The 20,934-nt window shown below is 38.6% G+C and overlaps 2 protein-coding genes and 1 pseudogene across 3 annotated transcripts; 1 reads left to right on the plus strand and 2 right to left on the minus strand.

Moving 5' to 3' along the window:
- Positions 1–82: 82 nt before the first annotated feature.
- LOC144665655 (uncharacterized) lies at positions 83–20,345 on the minus strand (annotated as a pseudogene). Its single transcript, XR_013572995.1, has 21 exons — positions 19,280–20,345; positions 18,638–18,754; positions 18,085–18,195; positions 17,387–17,497; positions 16,831–16,944; positions 16,616–16,729; positions 16,083–16,199; positions 15,873–15,986; positions 15,238–15,349; positions 14,694–14,756; positions 14,171–14,287; positions 13,258–13,374; positions 11,880–11,990; positions 11,036–11,146; positions 10,724–10,849; positions 10,136–10,276; positions 9,733–9,843; positions 9,356–9,454; positions 4,140–4,235; positions 3,564–3,659; positions 83–3,112 (listed from the first exon to the last, which is right to left on the minus strand). The product of XR_013572995.1 is annotated as an uncharacterized LOC144665655 (transcript).
- Positions 4,994–7,125, plus strand: LOC144665888 (uncharacterized). Its single transcript, XM_078527169.1, has one exon. The coding sequence runs from the start codon at positions 5,179–5,181 to the stop codon at positions 6,715–6,717; it is 1,539 nt and encodes a 512-aa protein (XP_078383295.1). The 5' UTR covers positions 4,994–5,178; the 3' UTR covers positions 6,718–7,125.
- LOC144665889 (uncharacterized) lies at positions 7,148–9,271 on the minus strand. The gene has a single exon (XM_078527170.1). It carries the CDS (start codon positions 9,163–9,165, stop codon positions 7,165–7,167), a length of 2,001 nt encoding a protein of 666 aa, XP_078383296.1. The 5' UTR covers positions 9,166–9,271; the 3' UTR covers positions 7,148–7,164.
- Positions 20,346–20,934: the final 589 nt, after the last annotated feature.

Raw genomic sequence — 20,934 nt, forward strand, 5'->3', positions numbered from 1 at the left:
AGCCAAAGAAACAGATTTAGCTCCCAGCGATCGGCTGATAGATTCCCGCGAAAGTTTAATAACTAAAGACAACATAACTAACTTTGCGCTTATCGATTGCTTTAATTTCATCCGTAGTCTCACTCTTTGTGACGAGTTGTCACTATAAAAAAGGAGAGATATTTAATCATTTGTAAACTTGTACTTGATATATTACCCTTAATTAGGGTTACCATTTATGGTTTGCACTGAATTTAACTTATAACGCAAGAGTAAATTTTCCTCCCATAATACCTTAATTAAGAATGATCTTTGCATGATCACAGCACATTGTTTGCGAAGTATTGTTAATTTAGCCAAGGGAACTAAATTAGTGTAAATGACTGGCCAAGTGCTGATTGGGCCACCCTGCCTAAATGAAGTTGACCTTTACCCGTAGACGTCAGTTCTTGTTTTTGTTTTCAGAAGGGTATTTTGCGATGTGCGTTTTAAGTTATCCGTACTTTTTTTCTATAAATAAAGTGTTTCAAATTTTACTTTGTTTCCTGTACTACACTTTTTTCTCTCTATAAGAATATTGTTTTTTCCTGGCCCACGCTGAATATTCCTATTTTTCTCCCTATCTTAGGGTGAAAATATTCTTGTGATTTTTCTTGGATCATAGAGTATGACATTTCTGCTTGGGCTATATACCATGCATATGTATGGCTTGTTCTATACAACGATCATTTGGCTAGTGCTTGTTTTGCCGTTTAGAAAATAATAGGAAGAATTTTACACGGTTAAGTTAAAAAATATATTGTATATTATTTACAAATGTTCAACAGTCTATATTTTTTAAATTCTCAGCCTCGGGTTTATTCTTAATTATTAAAAACTAGCAATGATATATTGCAATTCCTGAGTTTTGCCGGATTGGTTTATTATAACAGGCAATGGTATATGAGCTCATATGACCATTGATCAAAAATATGGTAGCCGATACGCGTCAACAAAAACAGATGGGGAGCTCAAATATTGCAATTTTTGAGCGTTTTTAATAAAACAATTATCCCACTCACGCTTGTTGGATATGAGATCGTTATAGCAAACTTGGCGCTACGCGCCTCGTTAGCTATCTACCATATTATATGCAATTCGCGTTCATGGAATAATTGTTAAATTTTCTTAACATCTCGCAACTTTCAGAAATATACTTATACTTGCACTTGCAGTTGCATAACTGTTATGTATGTAATAACTGGATAATTGAGGATTCAGGAGTTTGAAGGCTCTCTGTATGATCGGCCTTTTTTTTCTTTCACAGTCAGCTACAGAAAGTTTTCACTGTGTCACCAAAGACTACTGAAGCGCATTGTCTTTTAGGGCTGTCTGATATGTATTATTTAATTCCCAGGACCGCATTTCCTATATCGTATAACAACTCCTTTTAAACCATGCCACATATTCGAAATTATCATTTACTTCTTAATTTATCTTATCAAATTAGCTAATTGATCATGACTGACTTAAAAGGATTTATTTGATCAAGATCTTATACCTAGTTCACGTAACATAATTAAACTTGTTAACGCTACGTCAGTTTAAAAAATTGTAATAAGAAGGCTTGATTTAATAAGACAAGATTAAAATGTACGGGTTTCATCCCTAACCTTTAACTTCATTAAGAAAACGTTTAAGCTAACAAGCATCGGTAATTAAGCAACGTAAATGGGAAAAAACTCTAAACAGTCTTGACGTTTACATCTCTTAAACTTATTTATGATTCAAGTTGACTGCACCAGAAATGCGTGGACGCATGGAATATGTACAAAAGTAACTTTCTAGTGTACTGTCCTGGAACCTCTTTTTAGAACTATTTTCTTTCTTTCAGATATCGTATTTGTTTGTGGTCTGGTAATGCGTGTTTTCTTCTTCCGCTTAAAAACATACATTTTCTTTTTCCTCCTGACATCACAGCATGTTTTAGGGCAGGTTTCTGAGCAATCTGAGAAGCACGAAGGTTGACACTTTGTAAGAGGGCTGGATAACAATTCCGAAAGATGCTGGACCATTTTGTCTTTATATTCTGAATCGCTATCTGCCAGGGACCTTCCAAACGGCGAAACAGTTTTTTCAGGTAATTTGACTAAGGAAGAGGATAATTCATTTCGCTTGCAACAGTATAAAGGACAGCCTGGTGTGCAATAAGACGTACAATATGTTGGACATGGTTTAACAAGAGAAGGTGGTGTTATTGGATAAGTTTCCTGGGGAACTGTTACGTTATTAACTGGTATCTGCATCGAAGGCTGAGGTAGATAAGATGGTTGCTCTGGTATGCTAGGACAACATTGTGGTGGGCAAGAACTGTCACAATGATATGCGCATTGCGACGGACAAACGACCGATGGCGATGCTGACGTTCTGGGGAGATACGGAGCTCGGCAACAATATTGTGGGCAACTTGGAAGACAATTTATTATACAACTATTAGGACAGCCAATTAAAGGCACCGCCGATATCTTGCAGCAAAACGAGGGACACGAAGGAAGGCAATTTGTATTACATGTGGATGGGCAGGTTTGTTGTGGTGAAGTTGGTTGCTGTGTAGGAGGCTGCAGAAGCGAACAGCAATGAGTAGGGCAAGCCGAATCACATTTCTCCTTGCAGTTAGCTGGGCAAGGGGAAACTGCGACGAATTTTAAATTGCAGCAGTACTTGGGGCAGGTGGAGAGACAGTTTGTTTGGCATATCGAGCTGCATGATGGCTGAGTTGGTGCAACCGTGGGAAGATACTGTGGTGTACAGCAATGACTGGGACACGATGGAGCACAACTCGTTTGGCAGTGACTTGGACAAGCGCCCACCGATGGTGTGATGACTTTGCAACAGTGTATTGGGCATGACTGGTGGCAGCTTGAGTGACATTCAGATGGACAGTTGGGATGTGTTGATAATGGAACAGGATGATGGATATGAATGCAACAGTGAACAGGACAAGCTGGTCCACAACTAAGGTGACAATTATCCGGGCACTTATCCACGACATGGGGCTCTGGAGGTCTACAGCAATGGCTTGGGCACGCAGTTGGACACTTCGACTCTTGACCGCACTCTGCAGGGCAGTGTGACGTTGGTTTCGACAAAACCGCTTTGAAAACAGGAAGAATATGAAAACATCAGAAGTCCTCTCGTGATATCATCTAAGGTGGCCTAAGGTACATGCACGTCGGCTGAAAATGGAATTTAAGTCTTTAACTTAGAACTTTTAAATACAAGGAAGTAAACTTGTTGGCCAATGTGGTCTTTGTTAAGTACGCTAAGAGTGAACTAGTCTGATCTGTTCGTGAATTTGTCTAGCAGAAATTACTGAAGAAAAAAACAACAACAACTCAACTCATTCCTCATCTAGTTTATAGCATGTTCCAGGCAATCGGTTAATTAGGGAGCAGCGCGAAAAAGAACGAGCGAAAAATTAGGGAGGGGAAGCCATTACTTTACAGTCGTGGGTCTTCTCAATAATCCTGTTTTTCGCGATGCTCCCCATGCAGGTAACCAAACGCCTGGAACAGGCTTTCTAGTTTAAAGAGCTAGCTACTTACCAACACAGTGGTGGCCGTTAAAGGTGAATCCAGGAATACAGATGCAGATGCCATGATGACAGTGGGAATGTGGTGGGCAACCATCACAGTTGTCCGCTGAAATGAAAATCAGTGATACGCTTTAGTCTAAAATGGATGTCTTACAAAGTACCCAATGCCATGTTCATACCTAACCCTCTAAATGGCCCATCTATTTTTTTTTTCTTTCGTAATCTGTGTTGCATTTCTTATTCCCATTGTTACTTGATCGGGTTTTCAATTTATCATGAAATAGCTCATTTTACACGATGTTTAATTGAATTGTTGTTGGTATCAAGTAATGATCCTTTGCCCAGCCTCAAGTTAATTCTCTTTTTTTATTTTTTATTTTTTATTTTTTCGATTAATGAATTTGACAAAAATAATCTGCTTACCTTTCACAATTTAAATAACACTCCTTTAATTACAGGAAAAATTAGACTATTACCTTTAGGATTTCCTTAATGTAAATATAACTTTTGACTTTAGACTTCAGTTTTAGTTAGACATAATGCTCATAATATATTGCATCTATGTAAAGGCCAGCAAATGACTTACTGCGGCAATGCTTGCCATTGCCAATAAATCCAGGTTTGCAGACACATTCATTGTTTATACAGGTTGCATTTGGGCTGCAGTGATGGCATCGTTTAACTAAAATGAAGATAGTAATTTTTCTTTAGTAAATGACAGTAGGCTAATGCAATCCAGATCGTTTGCGAAATTATCAAAACCGGAAAATGTACGATATAAACTGCTGTCTGTCTTTGTGAATATTTTATTTAAAAAATCGACTACATTTTTTTAAGGTCTACACTCTCATAGACCATAGCCATGGCGTCATTCCTTTGGTCTATAAGAGAGTAGAACATGTAAAAACGTGGTCAATTTGTTTCATTACATTGAAACTTTACCGGCGAATTAGATAAAAGATAAGCTCGCAGCTCATAAGATCGAAGTTTGTGTGGGAACTGACGGGGGAACGCCCCGCCCCCCCCAAACCTAACATGCCCAAAGGAAAGAGGGAATGAGGTGGGGAGGGGGGGGGTTTGATCCGGGAACTTTTCCTCAAACGTTCCAGTTTACATTTCATAACTTAATACAATACAATATAAATTTTATTGTCAACTCCCCATGGGGGCTTTTCAGAGACAATGAAAAATAAAAAATAAAAATACAATATAAATATAATAAATAGTCTATAAAAAATTATTGATAAAATTATTTACAATGAAATCGGATTTTGCTTTTGGAAAAGTAGTACACTGTTCTTAATTTTTTTTTCGAAATTTGCTTAATGTTGCGTTACAGGTTACTTCATTTTCACGGCCTATACCCTCATCGACCACAGCTTTCGACCAATATGCGTGATGCGAAAATTCTCTCAGTTATTGTATAATACCATTTATACACGACTTTCATAATGGCCGACGGCGCGCGGGACTGGTAATTACTTTATCATGAAAGCGAGGTCACAGAGGCCACGCTCGGTGTTCGTTCGCATGAATAGAGGTAAACAAAGAATGTCAAATTGTTAATCTCTAGCTTATCTCTCTGTTGTGACTCGATTCGGCTGAATTATTTTCAAGAATTGCAAATGCCAACTCATTGTTGTGTGCCAGAGTGCATAAAGAAAGGATACCGTGCAGCCGATGGGACAAAAGTGTCTTACTTTAAGTTTCCGATTGAGAACCCTTTGAAGAAGAAATGGCTACATGCAATAAGAAGAGAAGAAGGAAAATTCTTCACTGTAACTGAAAACACAAAGGTATGCTCTCGACATTTCAGGGAAGGCGACATAAAAAAAACTCTTGCTGGCAAAAATGAGTTAAGAGGCGGAGTTGTCCCGTCTGTGTTCCCGTGGGTTCGAACATCGCCACGCAAAAGGAAGGAGCCGGCGGAAAGAAACTTCGAACTGATAGCTTCGAAAAGTGCATCACGGAAATTATCTGTTGACATGGAGGCATTCGGTAATGAAATGGTCCCAGATGCTTCAGATTCTTGCTCGAATTTCGTAAACGTCGAAACGCAAACTGATTTCACCGACCGAGAAAGCTACTTGACTGAAATTATTGACAACAACAACAAAAAGATTCATGAACTCGAACAAGAAATTGAAGAACTAGAGCGTCGGCTGCAAGATACCCAGCGGCAGAATGATACTCTCAATAAGAGATTGTTCAACTTTGAAAACTGTAGATCGAAAGATTCTAATGCTGCTTTCTATTCTGGCTTTCAAAGCTGGGACACTTTCATGGCTGTCTTTGAGTATCTTGATCCTGGGGAAAGGGGTGAGAACATTTCATACTGGCGGTCTACAACTGGCAACACCTCTGATTACAGTGAGGTTCAAACAGATGAGTCGCTGACGAAAAAAGGGAGAGCTAGATCTTTAAAGCCCATTGATGAATTTTTTATGGTAATGTGTAGACTTAGGCAAGGATTTCCAGAAGATCATCTGGCTCACTTATTCAATGTATCAACATCCACAGTTAGCAGAATATTTATTACTTGGGTCAATTTTATGTACTTTAAGTTTGGACAAATAAACATTTGGCCCAGCAGAAAATTAGTTGATGCTACAATGCCTGAATCTTTTAAAATTAAGTACAAGTCAACTAGAGTCATAATTGACTGTACCGAGGTAAAATGCCAAATGCCAAGCAGCTTGCAGTTGAATGGGGAACTTTTCAGTTCATATAAGAATCACACTACATTAAAGGGTTTAGTTGGAATTTCTCCTGGGGGAGCAGTGACATTTATTAGCCAACTATACACAGGTTCTATATCTGATCGAGAAATTGTCAGGAGGAGTGGATTTTTAGAGCTGCCCTTTGATGACAAAGATTCCATTATGGCAGATAAGGGATTCACAATTCAGGATTTGTTGCCTTTGGGGGTCACTTTAAATTTACCACCTTTCCTTGGAGCATCTTCACAGATGGCAGCAGAAGATGTGGTAAAAACACAGGAAATTGCCAGTTTAAGGATCCACATCGAGCGTGCTATTAATAAGATCAAGAATTTTCACATATGGGACCGAGTTGTCCCACTACACCAAATGGGGATGGTAAACCAAATGTGGGCAGTATGTGCATTTTGTTGTAATGCACAGCCCAACATAATTTCCATGTGAATATCTTATTAATTTAAAAAATCTTGGTGCCATTAGTTAAATTTTAAGAATTGTTAATTTGGGGCAGTGCTAGTTAAAAATCATGTCACTTTCAAAAATTAAGATACTTGAAATCAACACACATTGTTCATGTTTAAGGGTTCTTGTTGTGCGGGGGTGGGTATCCCCTACAATCATGATTGAGATGATTGTAGAGCAGGTAAAAAGATAAAGACTAGTTTTTTCCCACTGTTCTGACTATTTAATGTTATGTTTACATTTGAATTGAGGAACACCTTTCTTATCTCATTTACATTTTTTACTTTGACCATTGACAGTATTGTCTACAAATAACCCCTTAATCCTCAAACAGTTAAGAGGATTTACTTTCTTGTAAAATTCAATTTTGTAGGCAACAGAGAGAGACAAAAAAACCTTACTTTTGCTGGCTTACTGTGGATTTTAGAGTTAAACAGATGTAGCTGTGCACAATACTTCACAATCATTGTTGCTGCTTACTTGACAACTCCCCTGGAAAAACTGTGCAGATGCAAATTGAATAAAATGATCAAAGTAGTAAGAATATAATTTCTGTTGTAGCTGAGCCCAAAAAACAGGGTCAAAAGGTATACGTTGAACATAAATGCCTTTACTGGTATAAACAATAAAGTCGCACCACTGTGCTCCCGTAACTGCCATCTGCCCCTGCACTTGGGCATAGTAGGGGTGGTCTTCCTTTAATTTACACTCAGCCACACCTGTCTGTTCCATAAAAAACTTTTCATCTGTACTTGCATCGAGGGGCGTGACCTGAAATTTTGTGTAAGGGCATTTTACCTCAGCTATGCCAAAGTAATCAGTGCAGCCAAAATCAATTATTTTTGCATCAGGGGTAGCACCTAAAATTGGACAGCCCTTTGATACTACAAGCCCACAGGGTAGCACCTTGACAGGCGTTCTCCTGTTAAACATAAACTTTTCATACTCCATTAAAGCAACTGGTTCAAACTTTTTGCCGTGCTCCAGATATTTTGAAGAAACTGGTGTGGGATTAATCAATTGTTCTGCAAAATTACCATGGTTTCTTTGTCGTTTAGAAATCAGATGGAATTGAGATGCAGTAAATCTGAATTTTCGCTCTTCCTTCCATTTTTCGCAGTCAGCTTGTTTCCTTGTTTGAGTTTCCAGTTCATTAATTTCATCTTCCTCTAAATTTAAAGATTGTAAAAGTTGCTTGTCATTCTCGCATAGATTGTCAGGAACCACCATTCTGTCTATATCCCTCAGAGGGAACCTTGGATAATTAAGGACCTGATTTCTATTTACTTGGTCAAGTCTTGGAATGCATTCAATAGATGCAGTGGCCTCAAAGTGTGATTCTGTTAGGGCAACTTGGTATGACAAGAAACTACCAACTTGACATTTGCCAAATTTTGTTTCTTTGTGTACAGTACTCGTCTGATCAGTCTGTTCACTAGCCATTTGAGAGAGACCCATATTAGGATCAATTTGTTTCAGTTGCACCTTAAGTTTCTGCTCTGAAGTCAGATTGTGTGTGGTTTTCATTCTGGCATCATATACAAGGGGTTTAATACCAGACCTTGAGTTGCAATTGGTTTCAATATCCTTCGTTTTTCGAACTTCAACCTCCATCACTGGCTGGGGTGCTATGTTCTTTCCCCCACCCTTCTTGTGCCATTGTTGGAGCTGGGAGGTACAAGCCAGGGAAGATTGCTGATCCTGTTCCTCACTTAAATCCTTCGTTGAATTGCATGAGAATAAGGTAAACTTACACATCTTAAACATAAGTGCTAGTACATGATTACAAAACCCCACTTTTCCTGCAACACAGGAACAGGAAGCACTAACCACGTCTCCCGACAAGACACACAGTGCTACTTTAAGGTTGTGCGGTGCATCGTTTTTTCTGAAGCTATGACAGCACTTCCCTTTAAAGAAAAAGTATTTTGAATTACTGGCACATTCAATATCCTCCAAGTATTCGTCATCTAAAAAACGCCTTGCCTTTACTAATCCCGTCGGAACTGTGTGATGGTCTACATTCCCAATAGCTTTTCCGGTCTTCAACACGTGGTGATTCATTTGGAGTCGAGTGAACATTGGCATCTTCTCTAGTGAAGATCCCCATCCAGAGCTAGGAAACTCTACTGCCTCTGTGCTTTCTTTGTCAAGCTCCGAACGTGTGCCTTGCTTTTGCTTTCTGCGGCTGTATATTTTATGCGGATCTGGATCCACGACCTCTTTATCTTTACCCGTTCGTATGTATTCGTGGACTCGTTTCACCAGCTCCGCTTTCGTCTTCAGTCCTTTGCCCGTGTCTCCGCGACATTTCAGCCAGAATTTAAGTTCTGAGTTTTTCAACTCCTCGGGTTTTCTCCCAAGAAGAGAAGCTCCTGGTATATCGTCTTCCGTAAGAGAGATCACATCTGAATCGCTTGTACTCGCCATTGTTTACAGAGAAGTTAGAGAAGCGATCGACGCTTCTGGCCTTGGTGACCTCGTTTTCATGCGACTCGTCCCAGGTCTCACACGGGGGCGGCCATTATGAAAGTCGTGTATGAATTATAAAAACAATCAATTGAACAAAAACAGTTATACACCATTGCGTGCAAAAGTGTATAATACTGACTGAACTCACTTTTTTCACATTCGAAACCGTCGCCTTTGTACCCAACCCTACATCTGCAAGCTCCTTGTACACATATGGCGTGAATATCGCACTGGTCACAGTCATCAACTTTCAGAAAAAAAAATGGTGTTAATTTGTCGGTATGTTCACATTGTTACCAAAGGTATTAGAAGAACCGTGATTGCAAAATTGACATACCCCGTTAACCTTTATACATTTTTTTCAAGTGACAAAGTCCTGCTTCCATCTCACTTAGTTTTACAATGTCGACACATTTTTAATCAGATCGTGACCAAGAAAATGATCACCGATAAAATATCATATTTTTAGACCTCTTAAATTGAAATAAATTTTACCCTTAAGACTAAATCATCCGTACACTATACCTTCACAATTAACTCCTCTGTAAGAGCCAGTGCACGTACAAATGTAGCCATTTTTGTCGTCAATACATTTTCCACCATGCAGGCAGGGGTTAGGATGACAGTGCGATTTTGCTGAAAGAAATAGATGTATTTGTAATGTCAGTTCAATAGAGCTTCTAATCGTAAACAAAAGAAATGTGTCATGTATCATTTTACTTTTAAAAAAAGGTCAAACTTTGGTTCAATGAGTAGATCACGAATTTTGCAATGTTCTAGCCCTTGGGCTAGCAGAACAGAACAACAACAGTGTAGATGACGCAGTATACGTGACGACACACCGATAGACACACCCGCGCCGAGCAGGAACCAGGGATTGTGCTAATTAACAAAAGACCGGAATGTCATGAACAGGGTCTATGCAAACCTGTCTCATCGCATGTTGGCCCTTGGAATCCTTTGGAGCACAGACACTCGAATTTAGTTCCTTTTGGAACACAGCTCCCTCCATTCTTGCAAGGTCCACCTGCACAAGGATCTGGTGTTTTTGGCGAAGGCGGAGCTGCTCCTGTAAATCAAACACAGAGTGTAACCAACAAGTGATTGTAGAATTCAGACAACTGTACGTATATCGTTACGGTCCCTACAGGATAGAAGGATAGTTGTCAACAACTATTAAATTGACGACAGCAAAAGTTATCGATAGTAAAAGCCAGTGCAATTGTCGACAACAAGGTTTCCATTTTAAATACCAAGCCACCAACATCGATCACTTTTTGCTGCCAGCAGTTGAGCGTCAGCACGTGCACTCTAGATCTGATGTGCCAAGCGAATCCTATTTACCAACTTGTAGCAAAGTTTAATATATAACTTTAGCCCCTACTGTGTGGAAAAACCCTAATGAGGACTAATAACTGTCGACTACATGCATTGTAGTCGTTGGCAACTTATAGTTGTCGACAGATAATGCTGTAGTCTTTTTAGGCTCCTAGCTGGAGCGGTTGTATTGACTTACCAATAGAGAGCTCACAGTTGTCTCCTTGGTAGTCGGATGAGCACTGACATCGATGACCGTTAGGCTCTTCGAAACATGATCCACCATGTTTGCATGGATTGGGAACACAGTATCTCGGGTTGGAAGCTAAAACAAAAATATTAATAATAAACTAATTTGAAAATAACAAAATACTTTGCATATACTTGTTTCGATTTAGTCCTGACCAGATAACAGTTGCCGTCAAGCTGTGAAGAGCATTACTGGATATTTATCGTGTCTGATTGTAAATCGACGAATCTGATCAACTTGGCATATACTATTTAAGCCTACCTCCAACACGATAACATTCTCCTCGTATACCAGCCCCATAAAAACCTCCATCACAGACGCATTTTCCGTTTTCACAATGTGCGTGGACATCGCATTTGGCGCATTTGTCCTCTGTGAAAAGAAAATGAGCTATCCTCAGAGACCAATACTTTGTGTTTTTTTTTTTTTAGGTAATTTTTATAAACACGTCCTTTACAATGCTCAGGGTTCAATTTTGATTTTATTATTTGGATAGCTGATATCATTGGTGAATGAACAGCTCACTTCTTTTTTATCATTGCGAATTCTTCCTCCGAATGCCAAGGCAATGGCTTATTGTTATGTCATCTCCTCTTCTTTTTTTCTATGTTTTAGCTAAGTAGTAACTAGGCACCAGTTTATGTTGCGATATCATGCTAATTTGAAAAGATAACAGCAAAGTTTAAGGTCAAACTTTTGATTTTTACACATTTGCCCTAACTATTGTTTTTGATGACAAAAAAGGCATGTTATCTACATTTCCTATGGCTCACACGATTTATGGTTACAAGAAAACAAAATGTTACACAGACCTACACCTAATTATAATAAGGTTGTCATAGAAAAAGGAAAAAAGGTAAATACCGGTAAGAGTTAATTAGCGTAGTTTCATAACTGGTAGCATTTACAGAAAGCACACTTTGAGTCCACTGTTTTTATGTTGTAACAATCGTATTATCGTATTTTGAGGCATTTTGAGGCCGTTTGTACGAATAAATTTCATGCATGTGCTTTATTAATTCCTATTTGACTTTTACTTTTTACATTTTTCTATGACAAACTTATTGCACTTAGGTGTATGTTAGTAGCTACACACAATAGATACCTTCACATGAGGAGCCTTCAAACCGGTCGGTGCATTGACAGACGTAGGACTTTCCCTTCAAGTGGCACGTGCCGCCATTTTTACATGGGTTAGGTTCACAGGCGCTGGCTTCTGTGGTGTTATTGCATTCGTAGATTAGATAAAATTACAACCATGATACAAGTACAAGTGAATCAAAAGATGGATACATCACTCTCCAGCAGTGCTCATAATAGCCCCTCTTTTTTAACACATGTTCTCTTCCCTTCCTTCGGACTTCATCAAATAAGGGTAATAATAGCTAAAACAGGTTTTTTTGTTGTTATTTTTATTTTTATAGCTTTTGCCATACATTTACATGAATGTGGACTTTTCAAAAACAGTTATTTGGAAATGTTTGTATACGCAATGGTAGTATTTTTGTGCGTGTTTGTGAACACCAATAACGGCCGACGTGTCGACATTCAATCCGTGTATGATGCAGTTGTACCATAGCAACAAAATACTGAAAAAAATAACGTCACCAAATGGTCACCAAATATGAGACCACATTTACAGTCATTCGTATCGGTGTTTTAAGCTCATTAGGTTTGTTGTTAGGTTAGGTATATGGGTGTTTCTCAATTAAGTTTCAGTCTGTGGCTAACACAGCAGATTTTCTCCCAAATCATTTTAATGGTATACATTTTAATTGCCACAAATAATACATCCAGATAAATTCAATCAGTAGAGTACTGGCATTGTCAACGGTCTCTTTGTCATCAGGTTCTTTCCAAGCTTCACGTGGGCATGCAAGTCTGTGTTCTTTAAAAATCAACTTGATAATTCATCATGCACTTGTTAGGACAGGACATTCCTTTTAATCGTCTAAGTTCCAGCAAGGGTCTTGTGAGAATCACGTGTCTGTCGTTATCGAAAAACTAAATCAGTCTTGTCTATATTGTCCTCATCCAAGAATGTTTTGACGTGCTAATGATCGTTTGTATGCATGTCAATGTTGTCAACATCATGATTACGCCCTACACTTTGTAGATTTTGATCAAAAATCAAATGAATTATAACTTTTCAGATCTCATGATCAAGTGTACGGACATTATGCATATGCGGTTAATGAGTGTTTCAGTTTGTTACAATTTAATGGCAATTGACGAAATGAAATAACCTAAAACAAGAGACAAATACCATAAGGGTGGTCCGTTAAAGAGTCGAAGATCCCATTATCAGACAAACCACCTTACTAAATATACAGTTAAGTTTAAATGAAACAAGCTTTAGTTTGTCATCCTGTCAATTGAAGCTACAGTTAACTTCCCAGTAAACCTAACTTCCTTGAAATCAAGTAAATGTTAATAGGTAAATGTGAGTTATATGGAAATGTAAATAACAAATTGTCTTTCACCTTCGCATGTCTCTCCACTGTACCCTTCTTTACACCTGCATATAAAGCTGCCAGGAACTCCTTCTTCAATGCATGTTCCACCATTTTTACATGGATTTCCAAGACAAGGGTTTACAGCTTAAAGAGAAAAAAAAAACCATCAATTTGACTTTTGCAGGATTCTTTAACATACATGTATGATGTGTTCATAACGGTTTTGTTGTAATTTTTTTACAAGCCAAATCTGGCCAACTTCGTCAAACACTAAAACAAACAAACAAAACGAAAAAACAGGAATTAATATGCATTGGCTTGGAAAGGAAACAGACAACGGGTGCCAAGGGTGAAAAATTGTGATATAATAGATGCGTTATGCCAGTAAGCATCTCCCCTCCTTAGCTAGTCATGATGATGTCCGTAACGTGACTGAGCACAAGGAATAAACACATTTCGCCTGTCCGATTATTATACAAAAACAAATCAGCTTAAGCTAAGTCATGATGCGTTTACTTAAATTGGCTACTTCATTGATAAGCTGCTTCAAGAATAAGCATGTCTCTCTCATCGGTTAGAGCATGCTTGGTTGGAGCAAGGGTGTGTGTGTGTTTCATTTTGAATCAATTAAAAAAAGTAAAAAGTAAAGTAAGTAAAAACAACACTATAGCGTGCCTTCGCATCGTATCTAGTCAAGCGAAGAGTTAAAACTACCCTTCACTGTGATTGGTCCCCTGACCAAGGAACTCTTATTCTTTTGTTTTGAACTTGTCTTGTGATTGGCTTAAAAGCGTTGGATGGCCCCGGTTGAGTTCGTTTCACTGTCATGAGCCTCTGGCTCGGGACACTGTGCAACCACTCTCCGTGCTTTTGACGTAAAATAAATTACCTTTACCTTTTACTGTAAGTCTCCCTATTTAGTAAAATAGTTGCGCCTTACTTTTGCATAGAGGTCCTCCATAATTTTCAGGACAGTCGCAAACAAATCCTGAATGTTGTTCTTGGCAAGAGCCGCCATTGTAACAGGGGTTAGGGTGGCAAACACTAAGTGGCGTTACTGAAACAAAACAAAAACAAAAAATATTCTCCTATTTGTATCATAACAACCTAGATGTTTGATGCCGTTTTTCATGGGCATGTGTTTTGTTTGGCATGTAACAAATTCTCTCTTAAATCTCCAGCTATCCAAATTGTAACGTACATTCTCAGAGATGTCGAAGGTGCATAATGAAACTTTAAAAAACGGCAGCAAGTACTTACACGTAACAAAAAAGGTAGATAAATGGAATCAATACGAACAGCTCAGACAGTTTACAAAAGTAAAAATGGGGGGCTTTATTTCCGTTATGTGTATAACAAACAGTTGCTATAACTCCCTATCATTTGAATAATCAAGGTAACCGGGCTCGTGTATCATTTTTTTAATTAAAATAATGGCCTGTGTAGATCTAAAGTAAACTTACAAGTATCCACGTATGAAGTCAAAGGATGAGGAGTAGATAGATTGACTTCCATCACTTTTAAAACTGAAAAAATATGGTTCTGTCAATCTCATTAATCAATAACCAATTAACCATAAGCCATACGAATTAACCATAAGCCATAACCATTAACCATAACGAGCGCTTGCGCTACTAGGTGTCGCGTGGGTAAATAAAGTATTGTTGTTGTTGTTGTTATAAGAAGAAGTTGGAATAAGTTTCCAGTTATAAAAAAAATAACTATAAGACAAGGAAAACCCCACACCATATCCATATGAACTCAGTACAAAATAATTTAGTCGTACATTACGTCCCCCCCCCCCTCCGCCCCCGCCGCCCAGGCCCTTGAATAATGAGTGGAAAAATGGAGTCGCATGTACGTCCAAGAGCTATTAACATCAAGTTAAAAAAGGTTAAACAACTGACGTGATAACGCCGTTTATATGTTAACATGTAGCTATCAAAAGTTATGTTTCCACCAGCTCAATAGTAAAATAAAACTGCAGAGAATAAGCTTTATAAATACCTTCACATACATTGCCGTTTCCGTCGTATCCCTCCTCGCAGACACATTTTCCATCGGCACACTTGGCGTGCTCATTGACAATCAGTGCACATCAGGGGGAGCGCCATTTTCACTGGATTTAAAATAATAATCAAACTATTTAATGATTGTTTCCTTTAAAAGAGAGCGTTTTCGAGAAGCTATGTCACGGTATCTTTACTTTTCTATATACAAAAAGTAAGCATTACTTATGTCTGGGGTTGAAACCAAGAAAATGCGAACAAAATCTAAAGGTTATGTGAAAGGATCTGAATGGAACAACGATTCTAAGAAACAAAGAAAAGCAACTTACGAGCAGAATTAATTGATTGATTTTTCACAATTTTCATCCTTATAACGTTATAAAACACGACTCGATTTATTATTGTGATAAATATAAAAAATAAATCGGGTCTCAAATCTCTGAACGGGTTATCAGCGAAGTATTTTACTTGATTGAATGTAAAGAAACGGGTGTGCATCTTCATTTTAACTTTAAATTCAATGATGGTGGTGGTTATCCTTTCCTATAAAACTTTAAAATTGTTAATTGTGAAACAGTCTAAGACAAGCACACATGAAAGAGAATAGTTAGGACAAGATTGGTTTCAACAAACCTTCACATGTTGATCCACTGAAACCATGGTTACAAATACATTTAAACGTATCGTCAACGGCAACACATTTTCCTTCGTTCATGCAAGGACTTTTATAACAGGCGCTGCGCAAATCTGAATTCCAAAAAAAAAAAAGAATCCAGTATTGACTTCAGTATTAAATAATTCGATATTGATTTCAACATCGTTAAATAAGTTTATATTGTTTACCTTCGCAAAGTTTTCCTTGATACTTGTTAGAACAGATGCAATGAAAACCATCAAACTCGTCTTCCACGCATGTTCCTTCATTTTGACATGGTTGGGTTTCGCATTTAGAGATTCTTTCTGTTAAAAAAAGCAAAGATAATTGATTTGTAATAAATGATATTGAGGTATTTGTTTTGAAGAAGCAGGATAATTATGTATCATTGGGGTTTTTTTGTCGGGTTTTTCACTTCTAAATAACTTTATAAGGCGTTTTTTTGTCAGTCAAGTTCGTTTGAAACTTCCAAGTGGAATCAATTTGAATCGAGTCGGTTGCTGGTTAGACATTGCGCAACAATCTTTCCAATCAATATCAAATTACATCACCAACGAATCTGCTAGAGTAGGCTGGGTTTATAATTATTTGTAGAAGAACAAAATCGAAATAGCTAATAGTGTACGCACAGTGTACCTTAGACCTAGCTAGGAGACATCTCTTTCTATGAATAATATTACCACTTATGTCCCATGTCGACTTTCCTGATTTTGGCACTCACCTTCACACGTGACTCCTCTGAACACTGGAGGGCACATACACATAAACTTTCCGGCTCCAGTGTTGTGACAAGTCCCAGAGTTTTGACATGGACTTGAGTAACAAACATCCAAATCTGAGGACAAAAAGTAGTTTGTAGTGACAAATGTATTATAATGTGCAAATATCTGCCGATAATTAGCAATATTGTTTAAGCCTGAAAAATATAATGCATACCTCCACAGTCTGTGCCATAAAAGCCTGGTAGACAATGACATTCAAAGGTCTTCTCGCCGTTCATACAGGTCCCACCATTTTTGCATGGGTTACCTATAGCACAATGGTCAGCAGCTGTGAAAATAAAAAGACAAAAAGAATTGGAACCATCATTCGTAAATTGGCAGTAAGGCAATTCTTAAGGGTACTGGGCCTGCGTAATCGGGTTACATACTTAGTACCCAGCCCTTCTGAATAATATGCAGGCTAAATTTCATTAAGCATGAGCACAAGGATAAGCATAACGTAAGCGATAAAACAAAACACTCATTCATCTTCAGTCTGCTGTCCTTAGCCTTGAAATAAGCTCAAGATAAAAGAACAATTATTTTTTCTTGTGCTTATGCTTATTCTTAGTGAGGACAGCATGATAAGAACGTTGAGATATTTGCTTTCAAGCGCTTAAGCTATGTGCTTGTACTTGTGCTTATGCCCAATGAAAACCAGCCTTTGCTAACTTTATCTTGTTTAATTTCATGTTGTAATGCCAAACTAAGAAAGTCAGTCTAATCCTCACCTTCACAATTGCTTCCTTCAAACCCCGGAAGACAAATACACTTGTAGGAGCTACCATTCTCCTCGCATGTCCCGCCATTCCTACATGGACTTGGGATACACTTACTGCTGACTGTGTAAATAAGAGTTGTAGCAACCAATCAGCGTACGATAAGCAAAGGCAACGTTAAAAATGAAATGCATGTCATGCAAGTTAAGCAGCTACGACTGTAACGTACTATTCTATCACGCAGTTACCCCTTAGCATTATACTTATTGACCGATTATTATTTATACAGCCTGTGGAGAGAAGCACTTCGTTAACAAGGTGACCTGCCCAAGAACACAATGGAGTGACCCTGGGCAGGGCTGGAACCTAGATTACTTGATCTGGAGTCCAGGGCCCGGTTGCATAAAAATACTTAAGATTACGTGAGATTTTCTGCAGCCATTTCCTGTGCTTTGAGGGGTTTTCTCCCGTGCTTATCAGGATAAATCGGGAGAAAATGTACTAAAGAGCACTGGAAAAAACAAAACACTCTGAAAACATTTACCAGAACCCAGAGAGCTGCTGCAGAAAATGGCGCTGTAATCTTAAGTATTTTTATGCAACTGGGCCCGCGCTAACCTTTTCGTCCACTGCGCTTCCTACGTAACATTACGTAGAAAACAATAACATTTTTTTAGAAACAGTGTATTTATTCTTGAGTTAATACTTACTATCGCAGTTAGGTCCTTTGAATCCTTTCACGCATGTGCAATGGTAGCCACTTGTGGTTGCATAACAGTTTCCACCGTTTTTGCATGGGTTGGGGAGACAATGATTTACATCTAAAAATATATTTTTGAATTATTACATTCAGTTATGTTAAAAAAAAATATCATTTTTCCTTAAATTCCAAAGGCTACATAAATGTTGCTATTATCGCGAGCATTTTTATTTTCTCGTAAAATAAGTAGAAAACGTCACTTTCTTGTTTAGGTGTGTGTGTGTGTGTGTGTGTGTTTAATTGTTAGCCTGTTTTGTTTTTTTGTTTGTTATCTTCGTGGTTTTCGTTGATTGTCTGTCTGTTTTACCCTGGTGGGAAAAACTTTAAACAGGAGTAGAGAAATTCGCACCAAACTTCCCCTGGTACCACCAACTAGTAAGAAACTACCCGCAGAAACGCGGAAATTAATTTTGTTCATGATTGTCTGCAATTAAATACAGATGATAAAGCCAAAAATGGCGATGTGTTAAACAATACATCAACACAGCTGCTACCAAACCTACCCTCACAGTCCTTTCCCATGAATCCCATCGGGCACTCACACTCGTAGTGCTTCTCAAAAGCTGTACATATGCCATCGTTTCTACATGGATTAGGACTGCATTTTGCCTTAGAAATACCTGGAATATATTGGGAATAAATGCAAAGTTTCTTTGGTTCAGCACTAAACGTTCTAAAAGGGAGAATTTGAGTATGCAGAAAACTCACCGGCGATATATTTGTTTTTTCATTATTTGAGCTTGACTGGGTTTATAAATGACGTTTTATGCTGTGCAGCGATGATACTCTCTTCAGATTCTTTTTTTGTAACTTGTGATATTTTTTCTCCTTGCTAATACATACGGGGTTGCTGCTTGTGTTTTATATTCCCGCGGGTCATAAAAAAACCGCTGAATTCAATTTGCAGTGGATCACTGACCTGGGACCTCAAGTTGTACCCCTTAACATAGCGAAAATGAATTCTTACTTGTTTTTATTGGGCTAATATTTGAAAGGGCTAAATATTTATTATCTACTGGTAATCTTGGCATTTGTATGTGTCTGATTAATGTTTAGAGTTTAGATTCATGTTTCGAGTAAGCGTACAGTTAATTTTAGTGAAGTAGTCGGTCAAGTATAATTTAATTGAATGTTATCTATCCCACCTTTATGAACGTGGCGATTAACTTCTTGATGTAGTTCTCCAGCCAGAAAAGGAAACGGTTGCTCAAAAAAGGCATGTGGGGGCTCAAAGTTTGGTGCCAAATTAGGCGGCATGTCAGGCAAACCAAAACGTTCAGGAACCATTTCGGGTGGTGGCCCTATATCGGGGATGGCAGGCTCTGGTCCCATCTCATGCACAGGAGCAATTTCACGAATAGGGGGAGCCTCATGGTCCGGGAGGAAAGCATGAACGGGGTTCATCTCTTGTAGGTGCATGGGGCCCATGTCATGTAACGGAGGAACGGGTTGTGGAAGATCTGGCAGCGGTGGAGGCCCAATTGGGCCTGGCATAACTGGAGGTTGTAGGGGTCCTTCATCGAGATGAATTGCATCAGGGGCATGTATTTGTACTGGTTCAGGAGGAGGTCCAGGAAATTGCCCGTTCAGGTTAAAAGGGGGCAGTCGATGAGGAAACGGCCCCATTGGCCCCATTGGCCCAATAGGTCCTGGAAAGGGAGGTTTATTACGTAAGGCATTCAAAAATTGCATCCGTTGAAGTTGAACAGGAAGAAATAACCTTTTGACAGCTCCTCGTTGTTTTTGAAGATTAGCATTAATCTTTTGAAGGTTTTTCATCACCGTCTTGAAAGGTGTTGGTCCCCATATGTGAATTGCCTTTAGTGGTCGAGGCTTCTTGAGTCGATTTTTTATCACAGCCGAAGTTGCTACTACACGCAGTGGCTTTGCTGGTTGCGGTAATAAGGTCGATCCGTGTGATACCTTTTGACGTAAAGTCTTATTATTGTCAGAGCGATTACTCCCACGTTTTATTCTTTGTGGAGCACCGAACTTCTTTTTTTGTCCATATCCTGTTTCTTCAGTTAAAAAATGGAAATGTGAATTAGTCCGATACGGATAAGTAAAGTCAACTTTACGTCTTGGGCGGTAGTCTTTTACGGAATAAGTAGATTTATCCACAGGTCTTTTACGAAGACGTTTGCCTTTTGCTTGAGTAAGCGACAGAAGAACCAACCATGTAATGGCGATTTCAAGTCGAAGTTGTTTCATCACGAGTGATTTACGTTCTTTCCAAGTTATCCCCTAACATTTTTTCTCGAAAGTCCGCCATTAGTTTTGTTTAAACAACCTAAGACGCTACAATTTTCAAGAAAACAATTATTTCGATCTCTGTTCACGGTTGGGATGTGATTTCACCGATGTGATGACATCAGTGAAGCATTACCAACAATATACTACCAATAGAAAAGCCACAGGCTGTCGATTGTCAAAGATGGGCGTTTGTAAATGATGTCTGAATTCTAAATCAGCAAATGGAAACGAACTTTTAAAGCTTTTTCTAATTCCGCACCCGTTTGTGGTTCACTAGACTTTCATGTTAGTTCAATGATCCCCGATATAATGCTCTGGTAGTTGTCTTACGGTAAACAATCAAAGCAACAGGTGTCGTTCTGTCGTGCACTTTGGGTCAAAATAAGTTTACCTTTCGCTACAATCATGAGTTTCTTCGGTGACTGGTGGCTGTTACTGTGTATATGTAGAGTTAAACAAACTCATTTATAGTTTTCATTCTTTTAGACAAATAAGATTGCTGCATATTGCTAAGTACCCCGATAACCGCGTTGCTGGCTTCATGCTC

Source organism: Oculina patagonica, chromosome 9 (assembly GCF_052425735.1).
Source record: "Oculina patagonica isolate OP01 chromosome 9, crgOcupat, whole genome shotgun sequence".
NCBI lineage: Eukaryota > Metazoa > Cnidaria > Anthozoa > Scleractinia > Oculinidae > Oculina > Oculina patagonica.